Source organism: Acartia tonsa, chromosome 5, assembly GCF_053477335.1.
Source record: "Acartia tonsa isolate MP-2025a chromosome 5, ASM5347733v1, whole genome shotgun sequence".
NCBI classification, from domain to species: Eukaryota; Metazoa; Arthropoda; class Copepoda; order Calanoida; family Acartiidae; genus Acartia; species Acartia tonsa.
The window spans coordinates 8,001,154-8,024,365 of record NC_137264.1 but is presented as its reverse complement, the minus strand read 5'-3'; the positions used below and the strand labels follow the sequence as shown (position 1 = coordinate 8,024,365).

Sequence of the window (23,212 nt, the reverse complement as noted above, 5' to 3'; positions counted from 1 at the left end):
GATTTTTAAGCAATGTTTCCCTTACTGCCATTGTGGCAAAAATCAGTGAGTATTAACATTAATTTTCACCAAAAAAGGACTTTTCAAACAAGCATTTTATTATTTAATAAAAAGTCAGTGTCTAAAAAGTATTCGCAGACACTTTTTCTGCCAAGCAGTAATTTTCCAGTGAAATTGGAAGGAAAGAAACGAGTTGACAGGGACAAGCAAATAGCAGAGGAGTGCAGGCTCTCTCACCAATATGCTTGGCAGAGACAAAATAGGCATTGTATTGTTTTATTTAATACTGCGCCCCTAGAGGCCTCTAACATAACGTAATACGGTTTCTTTTAAATTAATGTTATAATCAGCTGTTAAAAAATGTCTAATAGGCCGCTAGTTTCGTTGAACATGATTTTTAAGCGATTTCTCTTGTGAGGTTGGTACCCTCCCTCAAAATACAGTCATTGACCTATGAGAAGCTTCACTGTAAAGGAGAGCGATTAGCGAAAAGCTTCGCTGCAAAGAGACACACACAGAGAGCCTGTTACTTAATTAAAAATATTACTTTTGCAGATTTTTTAAAACTTAAACTAAGAGTATTTAAACATTGAGGTATGTAAACAAATATTTTTCTTCCAAATGTTATTTGCAAAAGTATGCTTTTGTTTTTGTTCTGCGTATATTGTAGATTGATTTAGACTCCATTCTTCTTTCCCTTCCTGGATTTGTAGTCAGGGAGGGGGGGGGGGGGACATTGGGCTGTTTATTACAGTAGTTCTAAAAAGATTATAATGGTTCGGTTTAGCAACTTCGGGGACTTTTGATTCAGTGAGTTAAGTGTCGAAACGTCTCAACCACTATTTGTATACTAATTTTTCTGAATTTTCTTGGGGGAAATACATCAATTTAACGGCCATTTTCTTATCCCTTTAGATCCCTGATTTAAAGCACATAATTAAACAATACATCAAACAGGAAAGGTCCGGAATTCTTTTTACACGATGGTCCACCTTATGCTAACGGTTCGCCTCACATTGGTCATGCCATGAACAAAATTTTAAAGGATATCACAATAAGGAAAGATTAATATAATAGTTATTTATCAAATCATATTATAGACAGCTTTCCGCAGATATTAATATGAAAGATTATCAGATTTAAACCTGTTTTGTTAGCCCAGAGTGGCTGAAGTGCTGGTCTAACAAAACTGGTTTTAATTTTATGATTTTTACAGGGGTGTATAATGTATATTCTGCAAAATTGACCCTGCTAAAGGGGGGCGGGGGGGGGGGGGCGGAATATGTTGTTGGGGGAAAAATATAAGAGAAATGAAAACATTTTATTCCATTTTCTCCCCTCCTTGGTAAAAAAACTAAAATAATGTTGGGAGGGGGGATAATATAAATAAATAAAAAGCTTTGCAATTTTTTCCCCTTCCTTGCTTAAAAAAACCAGAACTTGTGTAGAATATACACCCCCTTGATTTTTATTTTAATATTCGTGGAAAATTGTTTGTAATACGATGCTGTATATGATTATTCAGGATGACTTACAACCGGTTTTAATCTAGCGGATATTAATCGGTTTTAAAGCCATACTAGAAAATATGTTAATTTTAAAAAGTTGACTATTAATTTTTCATACCAGATTTGAATGCAGCCAATGCAGAAAAGTGAACTATATAGCAGGATGGGACTGCCACGGCCTTCCCATTGAATTAAAAGCTGTAAAAGGCGATAAAAAGTTAGATCCAATTAAAATCCGCGAAATTGCAGAAAAATTTGCATTGAGTGCTGTCAACACTCAAAAAGAACAATTTTGCAAGTGGGGCATTCTTACAGATTGGAATAACATTTACAAAACTCTGGATAAACCATATGTGAAAAGACAGATTGAAATATTCAATGAACTATTTAAGAAAAAGCTTGTATTTCAAAATTATATGCCAGTTTTCTGGTCTCCTTCATCAAGAACAGCCCTAGCCGAAGCTGAGTTAGAGTATAATCCAAATCATAAAAGCACGTCTATTTATGTTAGGTTCAAATTGATTAAATTGTCGGATAAATTGAAAGATTTTGATGGCAGAAATGTTTTTGCGCTGATTTGGACAACTACACCTTGGAGTTTACTTGCCAATAAGGAAATTTATATTTGTAATCTTTGATAAAAATAATGGATTAACTAAATTGATTATTGAAACATTAGTATTATTTACCATGAATTTACAATTTTCTATTAACAAATGGAGAGGTATGGTTCGACTATAAGAGTAGGGGGTAGAGAGAGGTTGTGCCCTTTTATCCTTTTTAAGCAACTCTACTCTAAATCAGATAGTGGGACCAGTAACCTGCTAATTGCAATGAATTAAATCTACACCACTTTCTTCGTCATTTGCCAAATTTTAGGTATCAAATAGTAGAATCTAACTGAAAGGAAACGTGAATGCTTAATTGAAAAATGGTAATAGTTATGGCCAAACAGGATTTTAATCAACTCAACATATTAGTAATCTTTTTTTTTTATTTTTATATACGTTAATCTGCTTGACAAGTGATTACAAATATAAATACTATACCTAGGCAATATGTTACAATGAGAAAGAAGATTATCTAATAGTAGAACATGAAAATGATCTCTACATAGTTGCTAACAAACTATTTAATGATGATAAAATTAAGTCTGCCCTTCCAAATGCTACTGTAGTTTCATCTTTATCAGGTTTGTTATCAATGGTGTAACTGTGTATTTATTACTGCACATTACGGGTGTTCATAATGCAATCATCAAAAGATTTCTAGAACCAAGTAGGCTAAAAAGGGTGGATTTTTATGAAAACTTATGAATCTTTTGAAATTTTAAAAAAATTTACTATCTGGGCCAGTGGCTTTAAGTTTAAAAAATGCTGAATTAAAAAAAAACCTATAAACTCAGTTAAAAATAACAAATTTTACTTGCCACTAAAGAAGTTGTATCAACTTTTTTGCTTTTTATTTAAGATAGCTAGCCGGTTCTTTCAGTAAGTAGTAGATGTAAAATTTTTCATAGAATTCAGATATGCAATCGGTTTTTTTGTAGACCTCTTATTTTTAAAGTAATTTAAGTTTTTTTAAAAAATAATTAAGTCGGTTTTAAGGTACTAAAACGCAACAAAATAAAAGAAGAAAATGGCCAGTATGAACAAAAATAGTAAGATCTTTAATTTGACACCTTACTTTTAAAATTCTGTTGAGTAATTATTGAAAAAATCTATTTTTTTAACCTCGGTTTAATAAAAACTTTAGACCTAAATATTTTCTCAAACAGACATAAAAAACATGGGTACATATATACCTTTAGAATCAGAAAAATATTACGAATCTATTCTAAGCAAAATTGAAAAAGTTTTATAAAACTTAAATAAAAAAAATAAGTTTATTTTAAGAATCATAATTTTCGGCTTTAAAGGGTTAGCTTGAACCAAACCTGAACAAAACCTAAACAAAAGACAATGCAATGTAGCAGATATTTTTTAAACACAAGAAACAATAATGTATTTTTAACTGCATTGTTTTGAAGTTTATAAACAGACTGATGCATATTTGTTCATAATTTTTCATTCTTTACATGTTCTTTAATATCACTATATTTATTGTAGTATCTATTGTATATATTGTATGAACGTTCTCCTTTTTTTCTGGCAATTCTATAGGTTAGTTTTATAGGTTAAGCTTCCCGATTCGTCAATTTTTGCGATTTGTGATTGGCTAGTTTAGTAGTTACAATTCTTAAAATAAACTTTTTATTTTTTCTATTTTTTATTACAATTTTTTAAAACTTTTTCAATTTTGCTTAGAATCGATTCATATTATTTTTCTCATTCTAATGGTATATATGAACCCATATTTTTTATGTCTGTATGAGAAAATATTTAGGTTTAATGTTTTGATTAAACCGAGGTTAAAAAAATAGATTTTTTCAACAATTACTCAACAGAATTTTAAAAGTAAGGTGTCAAATTAAAGATCTTACTATTTTTGTTCATACTGGCTATTTTCTTCTTTTATTTTGTTGCGTTTTAGTACCTTAAAACCGACTTAATTATTTTTTTTTTAAACTTAAATTACTTAAAAAATAAGAGGTCTACAAAAAAACCGATTGCATATCTGAATTCTATGAAAAATTTTACATCTACTACTTACTGAAAGAACCGGCTAGCTATCATAAATAAAAAGCAAAAAAGTTGATACAACTTCTTTTAAAACAATATTAGGTTTATATTGACTTCCATAGAAAAAATTATCATGATATGTGCGTAAATCTCTATAAGTTTAAGGCCTGAATTTCTGCTCAGCAATCAATCAATCACTTTTCAACAGGTTTCAGAAGCATGTGCGCAAAGATTTTAAAAATTAATACCCATTCAAAATTTTATGATTTTGTACATAAGTTTTTATTTTGAAATGATTAGGGACTGAATTATCTGGCTGTGAGTATGTTCATCCACTGGATCCTGGAGCATCTCGTCCTTGTTTACATGGAGACCATGTTGTTATGACTAGTGGCACAGGACTGGTACACACAGCTCCAGCACATGGACAGGATGATTTCAGGTGCACTCAGATGATAGATAGATAGTATGAAAACCATGTTGTTATGACTAGTGGCACAGGACTGGTACACACAGCTCCAGCTCAAGGTCAGGATGATTTCAGGTACACACATATAGATAGATAGATATATAGTATGAAATATGTATTTCATCCAGTAGGAGGGGAGGGGATGGGTGAGGTCGCTACAAGTTTCACTTTATTAGAGTATCTGGTGTAATATCCAAGTAATAAACCATGTCATGACGAGAGAAACTGGATGCGAACACAGGTGTCAGTCACAAACCCTTTAATGAACAAATGTTTATTAATATTTTGTCTAGGATTGGTATGTCCCACAACCTTAGTACAGAGTGTCTTGTTGATGAGGATGGTTGTTATCTTGATTCTGTTCAACATGGACTTGCTGGTCTTAATATTCAAGGTTAGTGGAAACGCTCTATTTTCTCAAATCCCACTAAATTCAGTTCAAATAACCGAAATGTTACTAAGGAAATTTGTTTTGTATTAAACGCATACTTATTTCATGTCTAGAGAGAGGGGACAATGGGTTGGTTATGACACTAGTTCCCAAAGTTTTATAATAACGTTTTCTTATTCGTTGGCTTAACAACTTTGGGGGATTCAGTGAATTATGATTGGTTGATTCATTGTGCTCGAACGTTTCAGCCACTAATTTTTATTTACAGAAAGGGTAATGTTGTGTATCATCATTGGGGATTTGTACATCAATTTATCGGCCATTGTCTTATACCTTTAGATCCCTGAGTACAAGGAATAATCTAGTTATACAGTTATAAATTCTTAACACTAGGATAATCAATAAATTTTAACCTATGTCATATGGTAATAAACTCCCTCCTCACTTATTATATAACTTGTATATGATTTTACCTAGGTGATGGTAATAAAAGAATAATGGAATTATTGGCGGATGACATCATGCTAGAGAACGAATATATTCATAGCTACCCCTATGATTGGAGGAAAGGATTTATTAAAATGTAAACTTATATAAGGGGGGGGGGGGTAATGCAACCATCTCGTTGTCTGGGAAGGATGCTGTATCCCCCGAGAGGTATGAGACTTACAGACAGGATAGTTATAGAGCAGCTATAGCAAAGATAATCTACCTGTGTCTGCAAAGCAGGGCTGATCAAATTTACCACAAGAATCTCCAGAGGTTATCCAAGGGGTGCACGGCTGGCGGGACGGGAGTAACGGTTAGGGTCTCCAGAGAGGCGGGCAGTGCATTTATTGGTTCTGGAAGTATTATGTGGAGATCTTGATTGAAATACCTAGATAAGAATATGTTATAACATTGGCGAGGTGGTTGAAACCTAACTTCACCTGGCCTAACTATATCCTATTCTCCCCCCAGTGTACATTATTTGTATTAGTGACAGGAGGGCAAGGTTAGTGTAAGTGTATTATATAGAGAATTAAGCTGTACCTGGTTGTTAAATCTGGACAGCTTAGTTCTCTAAAGAGCCGGCAGACATTATAATTAAGCGGTCTGAAAAATGAAAATCTTTATTTGCTATTTGCAACCGCGAAATTAGAACGTCTGCCGTAGTGAGCCGCAGGCAACCCGTTGTTCTTCTCCGGTGATTTGATGGCCTGAAAGTGTACATACATTAGTGTACATGACACTCGTAATCAGTGAGCATATGGCACTTGGAATTCGAATTATGAACTAAAACTTTGCATAAGTAATCCTTGGTAGGTCTGTTTTCCCTAAATCGAACAAAAAGCTGAAAAAGTAACGGCTAACGGCCGTTTAGCTGATTTTTGGCTATTTTTAGGGCAAATCTGCCATAAATTATGTAGGAATCAACTTTTGAAACATATTTTTGCTTTAAATCATGTGAAATGATACAAAAAATTTTTTTTATATTCCTAGTACCAGCAACTAGCGGCTAGACCTTTTGAAAACGTTTTGGATGGTTTCGTGATGATTTGATATTAAAAAGAGGAAGGTGGTAATGTTATTTATTGGCAGGAAAATTCCAGGGCAAATCAAACCACTTAGTTTTTTTTTAGGTTTTAATCACTAACAAAAATCCATAGCAAAAGTCCACCTTGAAAAAAATGCTGTTTTGCCTCCAAAAATGTCCTAAATTACTGCTTTTTCTGAAGAAACTTCTTATTTTTTCTTTTTAAAGTCCGCGGACTTTTCTAGAAAAAGCCGATTTTTTGCCAACCCTGATTGAAAGGAACACAATGAAAATCGATAATTCCTGTTGTATTTTTTTGTTTTAAAACTTCCGCCCATCAACTTTCTGGCAAAAAGAATACCTAAGATTTAGAATGTTAATCATGTAACTAATAAATCTAAAAGTAAAATATCATGATACACAACCAAAAGATATGTAAAAATATCACTAAAAATAAATATTTGAATAAATCCTCCATTTTGAATAGAACAAAGAAACCAGTTTTCCTTCGAGCATCTAAGCAATGGTTTATCAACACTGACATATTGAAGCCAGCCGCTTTAAAAGCTGTCGATGATGTCACTATTCATCCACCAACTGCTAAAACTACTCTGAAGGTTAGTTAGGCAGGCTGATATTTTAATAACATATGTGCATAGAAAAGAAGTAAATAGATTTTTTTTAAAGAAAGGCTTATCTACATTTAGAGTCGAATACCTCTTATGGTTAACTGAGGCATGTTAGAAATGTCCTATTTATGTTAAGTATGTTATGATAATTCCTGTAACATTTAGGTAGAATTTAGAAAGCGTAGCAACTCTCTACCAAAAAGTATATATGTCAATTTTAACCATGGTAAATTTAACAATTATAAACAAATATTTTATGATATACTATTCACTTAATTGTTGGAATATGGATTCCTAGGACTATTGGCAGAATGTTATAAAAACATATCTATATAACAGAACAGATAACTACATCTCCCATTTTTCCAATGACCTTTTTCGTCTGCTAGCAAATCATTTTCTGCTACTTGGCTGTGTTGATAGTCCCATTACCATTAATTGATTTTCAAAGACCCAATTGATAGTCGGCACAAGATCATTGTGAAGTGGAGATACAGTTATTTAACCCTTTCTCCCTCTAGTATTTTAATGTTATATGCAAAGCTTCTCTATGATCAAGTATTTAAATGTAAATATGTCCGTATTCGTTGTTCGCATAATATGATAAATGCATTATTTGTTAAGGGGTAGTTGCACGAAGTGCATTTAAACTTGAATTTAGTTAACAGCATATTTTTTTCTGTTCAATAGTTAAAACTAAATCTAGGACATATATTTGAAAGCATTTTAATTTTACCTGGTAGTTTTATAAAATCCAGACTTGAAAATCATATTGTTTGGATATAAGCAACATAAATGACTGTCCTGTTTTTACAAAAACTGCAAGATGAATTTAAGTGGGGCCTAATTGATTGTTATTTATTGTAATACAAAATTATATATGTTAGATGGTATCTTGTAACTTGTGCTTGCAATCAAACTTTTTAATGCACTTAATGCAATTATCCCTTTCTATGTTGATTGTTAATGTTTACCTACCCAAGAAATTGAGATTATTTTTTCAGAGTGTTGTAGAAAACCGACCATATTGGTGCATTTCAAGGCAAAGAGTTTGGGGAACCAAGATACCTGTTATTTATAATATTAAGTAAGTTTTTTTCTATAAAAAAATTTTTGTTTATGGTTTGTCCCATGAATTCCATTTAACGAGTTAAGGGACTTTGAGTATATTATGGAAACCTTAAAATATTTTCATTTAGTATGAAAACCAGAGATAAGACATGGCCAATAAATTGATGTAAATCTAAAATGATGATACACAAAATTACTACTTCACGTTGACACACTTAACTTAATGAACCAACCAATCAAATTAATTACAGTCCCCATAGTTGTTAAGCCAACGATTAAGAAAAGTTTCTTAGGGGACTAGTGTAATAAACAGCCTAATGTCCCCTCCCTTCCAAAAGATATTTAAAAGAAAATAGTTTTACCAGGCGATGTTTGAATTGCGCCAAAAATATAATATAAAAAAAACTAATTTTGTTTTTTCTACTTTGTTAAGAACTGAAGAGGCTGTGATAAGTGATGAGTTAGTGGAACGATATTTAGATCTCGTTGAATCACATGGTACCGGGTTCTGGTGGACTTTAGGTAAGTCTTTACTTACAATGTTAACAAAGTATTAAGGTACAATATTTTTAGATAAAAAATGTTTCAGTGAGGTTTTCACCACCTTTGCTCTCACAAAATAGATATGCGAACCTATTAGAAGCTACATTGTAAAGGAGAACCATATCGGTTCAGACAGACAAACACACAGATCCAGTTACTTTATTACGAGGGTAAAATTAAAGGTTGACTCAACCACTGTTATTAAATAAATAGGGATTTAAAGGGATAAGACAGTGGCCGATAAATTGATTAAAAACCCCAAACAATATTACCACTTCGGTAGAAAACAATTATTGGTTGAAACGTTTGGACACTCAACCACAAAATAAAAATTTGAGGAAAGTCTCCAAATTTGTTGAGACAACGAATAAGAAAACGTTATTATAAAACGTAAGGGACTTGTGTAATAAACAGCTCAATGTCTCCTCCCTACATGTCTTGATTCACTACCTTGATATGATTAAAATATCGTTATTCAATATTCATGAATCCATTTTACAATAAATTGATAGGTACAATGTTTGTTTCAGAAATGGATGAAATATTAAAGGGGACAAGTTATAATCCAACAGAGTACAGGTTTGATTCTTATTTTACCACAAATAGAAACCAAATTTTTTGAAGTCCTTGGTCCTTTTTACATTGAAAGCCTTTATAATACTATATGAAGATAGATATTTGTCTATTGCTTAAGATGGCTTAAATAGCTTCACTTTGGTCCCGGGATGATCAGGGATTTTTGATTTTAGATTTAAGTCTTGGAGTGGTTTTAGGCAATTTTTTAAAAATCTTTGCAAACAATAAAAGCAAAAACAATTGAATTATATGGGATTCGAAAAGTAAAATATTTAGTTCTGCCGCATGTGCAAAAAAAATACATAATTCTTTTCTGAAAAAAATAATTGTTTAGACTTGGAAATGATATTCTTGATATCTGGTTTGACAGTGGAATATCTTGGTCAGCTGTTCTGGGCAGACAGGCTGATGTTTACCTGGAGGGTCTAGATCAATTTTCTGGTAGGTCAAATATTGATAGTTTAACATAAAGTGAGTCAGATAGACATTTTAAAAGCGTAGCTTTTCTATAATTAGGATTGGTCCGTCCGTCCGTAACATTTAGCTCTTTTTTAACCATGTTAGAATTGTCTTATCGATTTCAAACTTTGTAAGATGATTCCTAACAGTTAGGTGCAAAATAGAATGCATAGCTAATTTACTCTTATTTTATTTTTATTTTACAATCCGCGGAAAACTGTGATAAATAGTTATACTGTGTCTAATTTAGGTTGGTTTTACACTTCGCTATTGACTAGTGTAGCACTCACGGACAAAGCTCCTTACAAGGAAATATTTGTTCATGGCTTCACACTTGATGAAAAAGGAAATAAGGTCAGTGTATGTTACGTATATAGTAGAGCAGCTGCTTTATTGCAAAGGTAAATCCCTTACAACACTTTGAGTCAATGTTATCAACACCTACATCCCTACACAAACTAAAATCAGCTGTGAAACGCTTAAACTTTGTCAATTTTATTCCATAATTAAAGCAAAAACACATTATAGATTTTACACCATTATATATTACAAGAATACCATATTAAATGCCATTTTTAAGTCAAACTTCGCAAAATGTAACCTGTATTATTTTTAAACTAACAGGTACATTCCATTTTTCTAAATATGTTAAATTATTATATTTTTTTGGTAGGTATAGTTTCGTCGTATTTTCACAGTAGATTTTCTCCTATTTCTAGTCAATGCGGGGCGCTCGAACCCTGGGGGGCCAATTGCCTAACCCTGCGGGGCATTCACCTAAAATAACCTATCAAAATCGGCTTTGTCAGGAAAGGGACTCTATCTGTTTTTTCATTTTAAAAGTCTATCTATCTAGATGTCAAAATCTATTGGAAATGTAGTGGACCCCCAAGATGTAGTTGAGGGTACTAAATCTAAACCCGCCAAAGGTGTTGACGTTTTAAGGTAATTTAAATTAGTTTTTGTTTTGATGACTTCGAACTTAACAATTGGTGATATTTTGTTCCTTTTTCTTATGATTAGGGTTGGCAATCCGAATCCGGAATCCGCCCAATTTTTGGCCAATTTTGGAATCTGAATCCGGAATCCGTTTATAAATAGCGGATTCGGATTCTTAATTGGTAGGCTAAAATTAGCGTCTTGAGTTTTTTCTTTCAACTCTCCCTTTTTGAAGGCAAAGATTATCATGCTTATTATTTATAATATCTTTTTAAATCTTTTTTTTTAATTTATTTTAAAAAGCCTTTAAAAATATGGCTAGAATCCGGAATCCGCGAGAATCCGCCATTTTTTTGACGGATTCTTGTAAGAATCCGAATCCGGTCCAAAAATTTGACGGATGGCCATCCCTACTTATGATATTAACTCTCCTAGCAATTACAGTGTCACATATTTATCTGAAATGTATCAGATTCAATAAAATATTAACTATTAAGATATAACTATTAAAAGTTTCAAAATAAACAAGAAAATGTTCTTTTCAAAGCTCTGAAACTTTTTTTATCTTTTACTTAAAACACTTGATGAAAGGTTTGATTAATCGCTTCTATCCATAATTTTCGGCGGTTTCTCTCAAAGTGACAGAACCACACCCTTCCTATTTTAAAGGGGGGAGGCGGAAGTGACACTTTTTGAAACTAAAAGTCAAAGGAACTCAACTAAATTTAGTGTTACAGCTCTGAGATTTGACATGGGAGTTGCTTTAAAGAGGTAAAATATAGAACTGTGAAGAAACGGCGGCGGAACCGCCGCTCCCGCCGAAAATCGCCGTTTCCCGCCGATTTTTGTTTTGTCTTTTCTCGCCAAATGCAAATATAAGGAGCGATAGAAAAGTGGAAGGCTGCTAATGCAGTAGAAGAGAAGAAAAGTTTTACTAGAAGTATAATGCCGGTCAATATATTTCCACTTGACACTTGCGATTTTAATATGGACATGTTTAAAATATTTCAAGTGTCAAAAGAAAATAAAAGGGAATGAAAAGTTTATCTCAGATGATTGCAAATTGTCGAATTTAGTGAGAAAAGGCAAAAACAAATGTTGAAGGGAAATGTAACTCTTTATTTAGTTGTGTTCCTTTGACTTTTAGTTTGTGTCACTTCCGCCCCCTCCCTTTATTTGCAGAGAGGGGGTGTCAGTGTTTTCAGGCACTGGTGTAGAACTCAACTTTCTATCTTATCTATCCATCTATTTAGATGGTGGGTTGGTCTGCACGCTTCCAGTGGCAGTTCTGTTCTAGTTGGGGATAATATCCTAGCTGCTTCTCAACTTGAAGTCAATAAAATCAGAAATTCTTTAAAGTAAGAATTAGTTTAGTTTTTAATGAAGTTTAGTTGAAGATAAGTAAATGAGCTCTTAATTGTTACCATTTGCAGGGGTGTATATTCTGCTATTTTTTTTTCCCCCTGCTACAAAATTTTTTATTTCCCACCCCCCCCTAGTTTTTTCTCACCAAGTAGGGGGGAAAAGGGAAAAATATTTAAAGAACTCTATATTTTATTTATTTTATCCCTCCTACCACCCATCGTTTTAGTTTTTTTTCACCAAGGAGGGGGGGGAAATGGAAAAAATGTTTTCAGTTTTCTTAATTTTTACATTTTTTCCCCTCCAAACACTTATTTTTTATTTCCCCCCCCCCCCCCCTGAACAGGGGATCCCATGTAGAATATACACCTCTGACCATTTGTTAAATGAATAGAAATAATCTATAGGTAATAGGTATAGCTAATAGGAAGGTATATTCCAGACATGTCGTTTTGTAAGGGCATAATTTTTTTCATTACGTTCTTTCGTTCGCATTTGGGTGAGCTATAAATTGTCGCACAGGGGTGTATATTCTACATGGGATCCCCTGCTCAGGGGGGGGGGGGGGGAATAAAAATAAGTGGTTGGAGGGGAAAAAAATGTAAAAATTAAGAAAACTGAAAACATTTTTTCCATTTCCTCCCCCTCCTTGGTGAAAAAAAAACTTTTAAAAATGTGTGGTAGGAGGGATAAAATAAATAAAATATAGAGTTCTTTAAGTATTTTTCCATTTTCCCCCTACTTGGTGAGAAAAAACTAGGGAGGGGAAGGAAAATAAAAAATTTTGTAGCAGGGGAAAAAAAAAATCTTGTGCAGAATATACACCCCTGTTGTCGCATTTCTGAGGAAAAGGCGTTTCTTGGATAAATTTTTCCGTTTAAAAATTTCTTCCCTGTTTAGGTTTAGCGAATACTGGGGTCAGATGTATTATGTAGATAAATTATGTCTATTGTTACCTAGGTTTGAAATAATATTTGTGATGATCTATTTTGTGTTGACATGTCTTAAATTCACTATAGGCAAAAAAAAGAACTTTTCATTTTATTCAGATTTTGTTTGGGAATGTTAAGCAACCACACAACAGAAGAAAATTTGAAATATGAAGAAATGTTACTTTTGGATAAAATATTGCTACATAAACTTAAAATTTTTCAGGTAGTAGTGCATTTTTCACATTAATAGGTGTTTTAAGAAAACATGAAATGCGGATATTTTTTGTCCTTCTTGATGAATTTTTCCTATTACACTGGTACCCAAAGTTTTATAAATTATATTGGTTTGCTCAAAAAAATTGGGTCCTTTTTTATTGGTTCAAACTAGAAGTGTCTTACAACCGAAAATATTAAACTACAAAAGGGATTATTTTGCTTGTAATTGGAGATGTACAATGTAAATCAATTTATCTTCCATTGTCTTATCCCTTAAGATTCCCGAAGAAAAATATATTGCTTTAAAGCAATTTTCTGTTCGGTTTAAGGTCTTTCAAAGAATAATAGTGATTTTGCCAGACTGATATATCTTAGTATAGAGTATTTAATATTATATAGGATTTTTTTTTAAGTTAGTACCTGTTTTTTTCAACCTATTTTTTAAAAAATACACTATTCTAAGACATGAAGGTATATTTCGATTTTAGCAATCATTTTTAATTCATTTTGTCTAAAAAAATATAGGTATGAGACATAAGACAACAGCAAATATAATCAAAAATTATTATATAGGATAAATGTTCACTATTTTACAAAAGCCGTGAGTACAACAAAGTATGTCTGGCTGTGTTGGCCTTGGCTGCTGAGGTTTCTGCCACGCATTTCCATCTTGTCAAAGACAGGTACAATACAGGGAGAGAGGGGACATTGGGCTGTTTATCACTCTAGTCCCCAAAGTTTTTTATTGGTTAGCTTCACAACTTTGGGTACTTTTAATGAATTTTGACTGGTTAGTTCATTAAGTTGAGTTTTAAAATGTTTCAACTACAAATCTTAATCTATAGAAGGGGTAATTTTATGTATCATCATTTTGGATGTATGTACATCAATTTATCGGCCATTGTCTTGTTATCCCCGTAGAAACCTGGGTACAATAAGCCCTTCACTGGTCTGTTATACGTAGCGCAGCTACTCTATAACTAACTTTATCTGTACGTCTTCTAGCATTCTGTAACTGCATGCGGAAAAATGGATTTTTTGTATGTCCTGTTGGCAGTTCAGCTAATTAGGCATTTTGCATGCACTGGCATTTTTTGAGTTAGGTTTCTGAATTTTTTCTGGTTTAGACTATTTTACAAATCTCAAAAATAACATATGATGTAAAAAATAAGTTTGAAATGACCTTAATATTTTAATTTTATTAGACTTTATTGTGACCCAGAGGGATCTGTATCAAGAAAATCTGGCCTATCAGCCATTCATTTATTCACACAGGTTAATTTTTTTATGTAAAAGATACCTAACAATCCGATGCATTTTCCCCCGTTTATGAATTAATCCAAAATGAAGATTATCTATGCTTTAATACCTTTCCGTTTTTTTTTGGAGGGGGGGGGGGGGAGATGTCACACTCCCCAAGGAAATAGCCTAAAACCACCTCAGGACCAGTAGCAATATTATCCTAAAGAGAAGAGTCCAATCGGTACAGCTGTTACCAAGATCTTCTGAAAGGCCGACGTACTTTGTTTTATATTTTAATTATTTACCTTAGTTAGTCTTAAACTCAATAAATTACCGATATTCGTGTTTTTGTAGGCATTGTTAGGATGTTTATCCCCAATTCTGCCTCATTTGAGCGAAGAAGCTGCTAATACAGGTTTTTGATTTTATTATACTGTAACTTTCACCCCCTAAAAATCGCTTTTAATGTCTTTAAATCTACATAATCTTTCTATGTGTTATTTAGAGACATACTCCTGTTTTAAAGTCTTGAAACACATACCTCTATGGAAAATTCGCGCAATAAATGTCCCCCTTTGTCAAGTTTTAAGAAATACTAGTAAATAAAAAAATCTTGCGTTATGTTTAGTTGAGTGTTTAGAAAGTCCTACAAAGCAAGGCTGGTTTTCAAAACAAACTTGGAAAAATAATCAACTTGAAGAAAGGTAAAAATTTTCCAGCATGACTTCAAAACCGACTAATATCCGCTTGATTAGAACCGGTTCTAAGCATTACTGAAAAGTCTTGTATAGCATCCTATTAAAATAAAAGCATAATATTTTAACCAGTTTTGTTACCCCAGCCTTCGGCCCCTCGCGGTTTACAAAACTGGTTTTAATCTTATAATTTTTCATTTTAAAAGCGGAAAGCTGTCTATAATACGATGCAATAAATAACTATTAATCCCGTAAGCAAAAAACCATTTGATTAATATTAATAAAAATAAACTCCAATTGAATGTCTATAAAGCATCCACTAATAAATTCATATAAAAATTTAATCTATTTATTAATTAGTGCGAAAATTTAGAATGTTTACCTACGCACAGTACGCATATGCAAACATGCATATTAAGCACAACAGCCTTGGTGGTTGCATGCACAATCCAGTAATTTGAGCTTTTGCTGATAACAGTCATATACCTAGATAGGCAATGGAATACAATAATCTGTGCAACTGGAATTTCTAGCAGACTAATTCACGAAATATTTACATCCTTTATAATAAAGTAACAGGATGTCTGTTTGTCTGTGTGTTTGTGTGTCTGTTTGTACCGAAGGATCTCGCTAACCGTTGAACCGATCGGGTTCTCCTTAACAGGGTAGATTCTCATATGTCCCGGGAAGGTTTATAACTATTTTGGGGGAGGGTACCACCACCCTCCCTAGAGAAATTAAATTTTTTTTAAATTTCTCAATTTTAGAAAGAGAGTTCAACGAAAAACAAACATCAAACGTAAATTTTTTTTTACTTTTTCTTTTAAAATCTAAAATAAGAAATTGAATTATTAAATTCGACTCTCTCCTCCTCAAATGCCCCTAGAGGCCTCTAGGGGCGTAGCCGCTAGTATATTGATATATTATCAAATAAGCCATAATTTCCAAGCCCTTATCTCTTATTTTTGACTATTTGAAAAGTAAAATACTTGCCTATCTAATAAAAGTTTTTTTTTCTTAGTTTGACGCTATTGGAAGAATTACGAGGAATTATCAATAAAGAAACTCAAAAACCTTTAGAACACAATGCAGTTATAAAGGTAATAACTGTATGATTGTTATAATCAGTCATAGTAACGGTGTACGACGACGTATTTAATAGTTATTTCTCGCATCGCATTATAAATGGCTTTCCGCGGATATAGAAAGTACAATTATGATATTAAAACTAGTTTTTTAGCCCCGAGGTGCCGAAGGAACCAGCTAAAAAACTGGTTTTAATCTTATGATTGTACATTTCTATATTCGTAGAAAGCTGGATATGATACGATCCTTTAAATAGTTTTTTCGTATGGATAAGAACCGGTTCCTATCCACCGGATTCGAATGAATACGAGTAAATGTTTTCTTCTCAATCTGTTTAGATCAGCTGTTAACCAAAAATATCCGCTAGGTGGCGCTTTGATATTTTTTGCGGCGATTTCTCTTGGGAGGTTGGTACTACCCGATACCCAAATAGCTATAATCCTTCCTAGGACCTAGCCTATGAGAAGATACACTTTAAAGGATAACCATATCGGTTCAGGGGTTAGCGAGATCCTTCGGTACAGACAGACAGACAAATAGAGATCCTTTTACTTTATTATATTGATTGTGTTTCTGTTTAATAGATGAACGAGGATAAATTGAAAACCCTTGAGTCTATTTCAACAATCGAGGTAGCTGAAGTACTTGGTGTACTTTCTGTCAACTTTCAATTAAATAGCCAGGTATATTTTTAATCTCTATTCGAATATTTTATTTCTATATACTGAGGTAGCTAGATCATTTACTTTTTTGATATGTATGAACTGAAAGATCTCGGAAACGGCTTGCTCCACAAGCTTAAGGAAACTTAATATTTGGTCCTTCAAGTGTGCATATTTTAGGTGAGGGGATGATAAGTTTGTAAATTATTAAAAAAAAACTACTTCTTAAAATCTTTCACTTCTTTACACTAAAAACTAAATCTTTTTGGGCGATGGATCCATCATAATAGAACAAGGATGACAACATCCATAAAAGCGAAGCACTGAAACGGTAGGACAAACGGACATTAACACTTGTATACTGTCTGAACTGAATAATCAGTATATAAAAGTATAAGTTTCGAAGCAAAATTGTAAGTAAATTTGTTGAAAAACTGCTTGATACAGGATAATGTTTATGGACGTACTTACATTTTTAAGACTTGATTATAGAGTTGCTTCGCTTAAATATTGTTCTTTGTTGTCCTAGGAATCAATATACCAAAAATCAGATAAAACGGATAATTAGGTAGATCACATAAAAATTTGTTTTTAAAAAAGTAGAAAAATCAACATGTTTTAAATGGACATTCTGGTAATGATTATAGAGTTGCTACGCTTTCTAAATCGTACCTAACTACTACAGGAATCACCATGCAAAGTTTGAAATCGATAGGACTATTCTAACATGCCTAAATTAACGAATAAAAGCTATCTATCTCGGACGGACGGATGTGCGGACGTACGGACCGACCCTAATTATAGAAAAGCTTCGCTTTTAATAATCAACTTAAACTAAATGAATTATCATCTATCTTAAAGAAAAATTTATTAACAGGCATAAGGTATAGCCAACAAGCGTAATAAATCTAATATGATATTTGGGGGGCAGATAAAAAAGTCGTCAATTTTACTATGTGTTTCTCCCAACGACAGCAGAAAATTACCTATAGGTTTCGTGATTTCCCCCCGAATTATTTTCGCTGATTTAATTTTAAAAATATTAATGATATTATTTTTTAGGATAACATAACAATAGAGTTAAATAAATCCAACCTTGAGCCTTGTGAAAGATGTCGGCGGCTAACTGCTTCGGATTCTTCTGGATTATGCGGCCGCTGTTTGGCGGTTGTAGCTGCTATATAATGCCAAAAATTAATGCGTTAATTGGAGATTGGAGATTGGTTATTTATCGCATCGTATAAATTTCGGTTTTGTTAACCCTTATGGCCAGAAGGCCCGGGCTACCAAAACTAGTATTAATGATTTTTCATTTTACTATTCGTAGAAAATTGTCTTTTATACGATACGATACATGATTTTTCAGTATGGCTGAGAACTGGTTCTAATCCTGCGGATATTAATCGGTTTCGAATCCATACTGGAAAAAAATAAACATTTGTTAATCTATTAGATTATTTGAATTATTTTACAAAAGATACCTGCCGAATAAAAATAAATATTGAAAAAAAAAATATTTTCATTTATTATTTAAGTGTTACTCATATGTTTAATATTAATCATACAAAATTTTTTTCAGAGTATGAAATAAAATGCTTTCGTAATATTTTAATTTTATTGCCTAAAACTTAAGTTTACCCTTTACTTTTCCAGTGTGGTCTTCAAACCAATTAATATCCGCTGGATTAGAACCGGTACGTTCTAATCCAAATTGAAATATCGTGCATTGTATCGTATGATATCCAGTTTTCTAAGAATGTAAAAATGTACAATCGTAATATTAAAACCAGTTTTGTTAGCCTCTGCCTTGGTCATCTCGGGGCTAACAAAACTGGTTTAAATCTTATAATTGTATATCTTTATATCCGCGGAAAGCTGTTTATATTACGATGCCATAAAAAAAAACTATTATATTCTGAAGAGAATTTCTAATAAAACAAAGTTTTTCAACTATCATATTAGGATATTTCTGTAAATTCAACATTATAACATTAACAATATTTACATATTTGAAATTAAAAACTAACATTTAGAGGCCTCTAGGGGCGTAGCCGCTAGTTATGGAATAAAGGATTATTTTATTATTACAATTAAATTTGCCAGGGTTGAATTTTATTTTGTTAATTGTGTTAATTATTTAGACAATTAGGTTTTATGGCTTCCTAATAATTTACATGATTTTATTAAGGAGTTTTCACAAATTAAATTAAAACAGGCAAGGATAATTACGTACAAATTATCTCGCAAACGGCTTGATCTTATGTTCCATAATTTTTATTTATGATTCAGGGGAGGATCTACAGGGATAATACAATGGCCGACAAAGTTATGTACATCCCCAATGATGATACATAAAATTACCCTTTCTGGTGATTGAGACGTCCTGATATTCAAGTTAATGAACCAACAAATCAAAATTCAATGAATATTCCCGAGATTGTTTGTTAAGCCATCGAATAATTAAACGTTATTATAAAACTTTGGGGACTAGTGTAATAAACAGCCCAATGTTCCCTCCCTGTCTCCACCACTTGTAGCGGAGCCACAAACCGTTTTGGTGTGGTGTAAGGGGTGATACATGAAGTAAGAGAGGTAGGGAGGAGAAATTATTCTTGTCCCCAAAATTTTACAATGACATTTTTTTCTTAATCGTTGGCTTATTAACTTTGGGGACTTTTATTGAATTTTGGTTGGTTCATGAAGATTAGCGTAACATGTTTCAACCACTAATTGTAATCTACAGAAGGGGTAATTTTGTGTATCATTATTGGGGATGTACATCAATTTATCGGCCATTGTCTTATTCCTGTAGATCCCTGGGCACAGTGCAAATGAAGGTGCTTTGACTTTTGTGTCAGAACCTAAACTGGGACTTAGTGCATTTGGTTACCCTAGGTTAGGTAACTTCATTTCACTTTTCATTAAAATCTAAAATGCAGCGGTTTTTGAGAAAATTAGATTTGAAAATTTCAAGATCAAATTTCACCCACTAGGAGTTACCGCTTAATCATGACAAGAAAAGCAAAGATTATTTATTTAAACTTTTGAACAACTTTGCTTTTATAAAGTCTGTCATAAAACCTCTCTATATATGATTTATTTAAGGCTGAATTCCCGTGACCTTAGCAAAGCAATTGATAAAAATGACCATTAATTAACTCACTTCAGAAATGGTTTTATGAAGAACTTTATAAAAGCAAAGTTGTTCAAAATTTTAAATAAATAATCTTTGCTTTTCTTGTCATGGTTATGCAGTAACTCCTAGTGGGTGAAAATTGAACTTGAAATTTTCAAATCTAATTTTCTGAAAAACCGCTGCATTTTAGATTTTATTGAAAAGTGAAATGAAGTTACCTAATATAGGGTAATGAAATGCATTATGTCTAAATTTAGGTTCTGACACAAAAGTCAAAGGACCTTCGAATGCACTGTGTGGGATTTAACACATAGTGAAATTTGTTTAGCAAGAATGTATGAACACTTAAAATATTTTAAGGTTTAACTTGTCAGGTCATAAATGACACTAATTCATTAATATCTTTAATATTAAAATTTGTTTCGGCCCAAGCCTGTTAAAAGGATTGGTTCTTTTCCGAGGTCAATTTTCCTAGAAATTCTTCCCAAAATGCATATAACATACATGGCTGGTGATACTAAAACTAAGATTCTTAGAAAATTGTAGAGCAAATTAAGCAGAGCTGGATCTTTAAATCATTTTAGTGGTGAGCCAGATCGGGGTGAGCCAACTTTCCACCAATGAGAGCACAGCATTTTATGAAATGCCGCGCTATGATTGGCTGAAATTCTGCTCACCCCGATCTGGCTCACCACTAAAATGATTTAAAGATCCAGCTCAGGGGTGTATATTAAGAGATATAAGTTTTCCAGAATTGTAATGTAGGGAGTAGATTTGAAATCTGCATCAAATTTTAAGGATTTTTTAAAAAATTCGTTTTTTGTATAATTCTTTATCTAAAAGCGGAAATACAAATTAAGTTAATTAATTTTGGCATCTGTGATTGGTGGATTTAAAAAATCTGAGCTCTGAGCTTGATCTTTAAATCGTTTTTATGCCGCGCTGAATCGGGGCGATTCAGAGGTGAACCGTAGGCGCGCTGGTGGTAAGCCACAGCGCACCTTATTTTTAAAAGATTTTCGGTGCGGTGTTGTTAAATCGCTTGCGCACTCACTAAAATATCGATCCGCGCCAGTACAACTTTATTACTTAAGCAGTGTCAGTAAGGTATTTTATATAAAATACCATGTCAGTATAGTATTTTATATAAAACATTAATATATAATTTATTTTAAAAATAACTATAAAAATGTTTCAGGGGTGTATATTCTGCACAAGATTTATTTTTTTTCCCCTGCTACAAAATTTTTTATTTTTTTCCCCCCCTAGTTTTTTCTCACCAAGAAGGGGGGAAAATGGAAAAATATTTAAAGAACTCTTAATTTTATTTATTTTATCCCTCCTACCACACATTTTTTTGGTTTTTTCACCAAGGAGGGGGGGGGAAATGGAAAAAATGTTTTCAGTTTTCTTGATTTTTACATTTTTTTTCCCTCCAACCACTTATTTTTTATTTTTTTTCCCCCCCCCTGAGCAGGGGATCCCATGTAGAATATACACCCCTGAAATGTTTTCACGATAGTTTTGCAATAAAATATTAAAGTACCTAATAAAAAAAAAATATTTATTTATTAAATAAATCACCCCGATTTAAACCGCCAATGCCACTCGGTGATTTAGATAAAGAATTTTACAAAAAACGAATTTTATAAAAAATCCTTAAAATTTGATGCAGATTTCAAATCTACTCCCTACATTAAAATTCCGGAAAACTTATATCTCTTAGTGTATATTCTGCACAAGATTCGTTTTCCTCCCCTGCTTATTTTTTCCATTCTTTATCCCCTTAGTTAAATTAGATTTTCTATCTTTCTGTAGGATTTTTGTGTCTGTAGTGTAGATGAGGCTTCAAGTAGATTTTTGCTGACTTAATTATTTCCCCATATCTTTGATATGTGTTCAAAAACTTTTCTGGTTAAAAGTATCCACTGATGTTTTATTTTTTCATTCAACTACCCCCCCCCCCCCCATATATTCTTGTGCTTAATTTCAGATTAGTAAAAAATGTTTCGCATTATTATTATAAAGTATGATTGGCAATGGAATGCCCCGCAGGGTTAGGGCAATGCAAGTGAAAAAAAGAAAGATTTCATATGTATTTACTATTTGGCATTTCAATGATTTTTTTTCTGTTTAGTCTTCATACAGCTTATACCAACAATGAAATTATTTCGATAAAAATCACGAAACCTGTACGTGATTTTCATCATGAATTGACGACCTTTTCATCTGCCCCTCAAATATTTTTTTTAGATTTATTTCGCTTGTTGGCTAAACCCCATTCCTAGTTTTGATATTATTTAATCGCATTTTCAAAACCTTTGTACTATGAAAATAAAAAATATAATAATGATTTATCCATCAGATATTTGACAATTTTGTATTTGACATTCCTGAACTAATAATTAATTTTATTTAAAATATCATTCCTACGACAATTATGCACTGATTATAAGCGAAGTTTTTCTACAATCAATTCGTAGAATATGTAAGTCTTTATTAAACATCCTGTATTTAAGCAATTTGCGGATAGATTTATTCGAAGTTTTGCTTTTTTTCTAAATAATGTCAAATATTATTTTTGACTTGTTAAGCTTCGTTTCTATGGATGGTATCATCCTTGTTTTTCTTAATTTATCTATGAATTATTTCCTCAGGAAGAGAAGGGACAATAGGCTGTTTATTACACTAGTTCCAAAAGTTTTATATTAACGTTTTCTTATTCGTTGACTTAACAACTTTGGCAACTTTAATTGCATTTTTATTGGTTGGTTTAAGTTGAGTGTCCTAATAATTGAACTACCTACAGAAGGGGTAATTATGTGTATCATTATTGGGGATGTACATCAATTTATTGATCATTATCCTATCCCTGCTATGAACTATTTTCTACATGTGAAATCATGTAAACATTATTATATTAAAATCTAATGGTCAATAATAGTGTGTGAAAATTGTACAGAATGATAAATCTTACAGACAGGGATCTAAAAGGATAAGACAATGGCCGTTTAATTGATTTATATCCCAAATTATGATACTCAAAATTTCCTCTTTTGCAGATTAAAATTAGTGATTGAAATGATTGAACACTTAACTAAATGAGCCAACTAGTCTCCAAAGTTTTAGAAGCCAACTAATAAGATAACATTATAATAA

The 23,212-nt window shown here is 32.4% G+C and overlaps 2 protein-coding genes across 2 annotated transcripts in view; one reads left to right on the top strand and one right to left on the bottom strand.

Moving 5' to 3' along the window:
* Positions 1 to 23,212, bottom strand: part of LOC145318658 (uncharacterized) — a 142,795-nt gene that overhangs the window by 35,696 nt on the left and 83,887 nt on the right. The gene's annotated exons all lie outside the window — the stretch shown is intronic.
* IleRS-m (Isoleucyl-tRNA synthetase, mitochondrial) lies at positions 13 to 18,429 on the top strand. The gene is made up of 23 exons (XM_080160094.1): positions 13 to 263; positions 958 to 1,059; positions 1,630 to 2,123; positions 2,563 to 2,700; positions 4,430 to 4,571; positions 4,892 to 4,992; positions 5,467 to 5,554; positions 6,993 to 7,122; positions 8,139 to 8,221; positions 8,639 to 8,727; positions 9,279 to 9,327; positions 9,659 to 9,765; positions 10,034 to 10,137; positions 10,640 to 10,728; positions 11,976 to 12,080; positions 13,134 to 13,239; positions 13,806 to 13,915; positions 14,438 to 14,507; positions 14,829 to 14,889; positions 15,103 to 15,178; positions 16,191 to 16,269; positions 16,840 to 16,938; positions 17,980 to 18,429. The coding sequence occupies exons 1-23, from the start codon at positions 13 to 15 to the stop codon at positions 18,100 to 18,102; spliced, it is 2,796 nt and encodes a 931-aa protein (XP_080016220.1). The 3' UTR covers positions 18,103 to 18,429.

Coding starts and splice junctions, on each gene's coding strand:
- IleRS-m (XM_080160094.1), top strand. CDS start 13: ATGTTTCCCTTACTGCCATTGTGGCAAAAATCAGTGAGTATTAACATT. Junction 4,993..5,466: donor TGCTGGTCTTAATATTCAAG/GTTAGTGGAAAC, acceptor GATTTTACCTAG/GTGATGGTAATAAAAGAATA. Junction 16,939..17,979: donor ACTTTCAATTAAATAGCCAG/GTATATTTTTAA, acceptor ATTATTTTTTAG/GATAACATAACAATAGAGTT.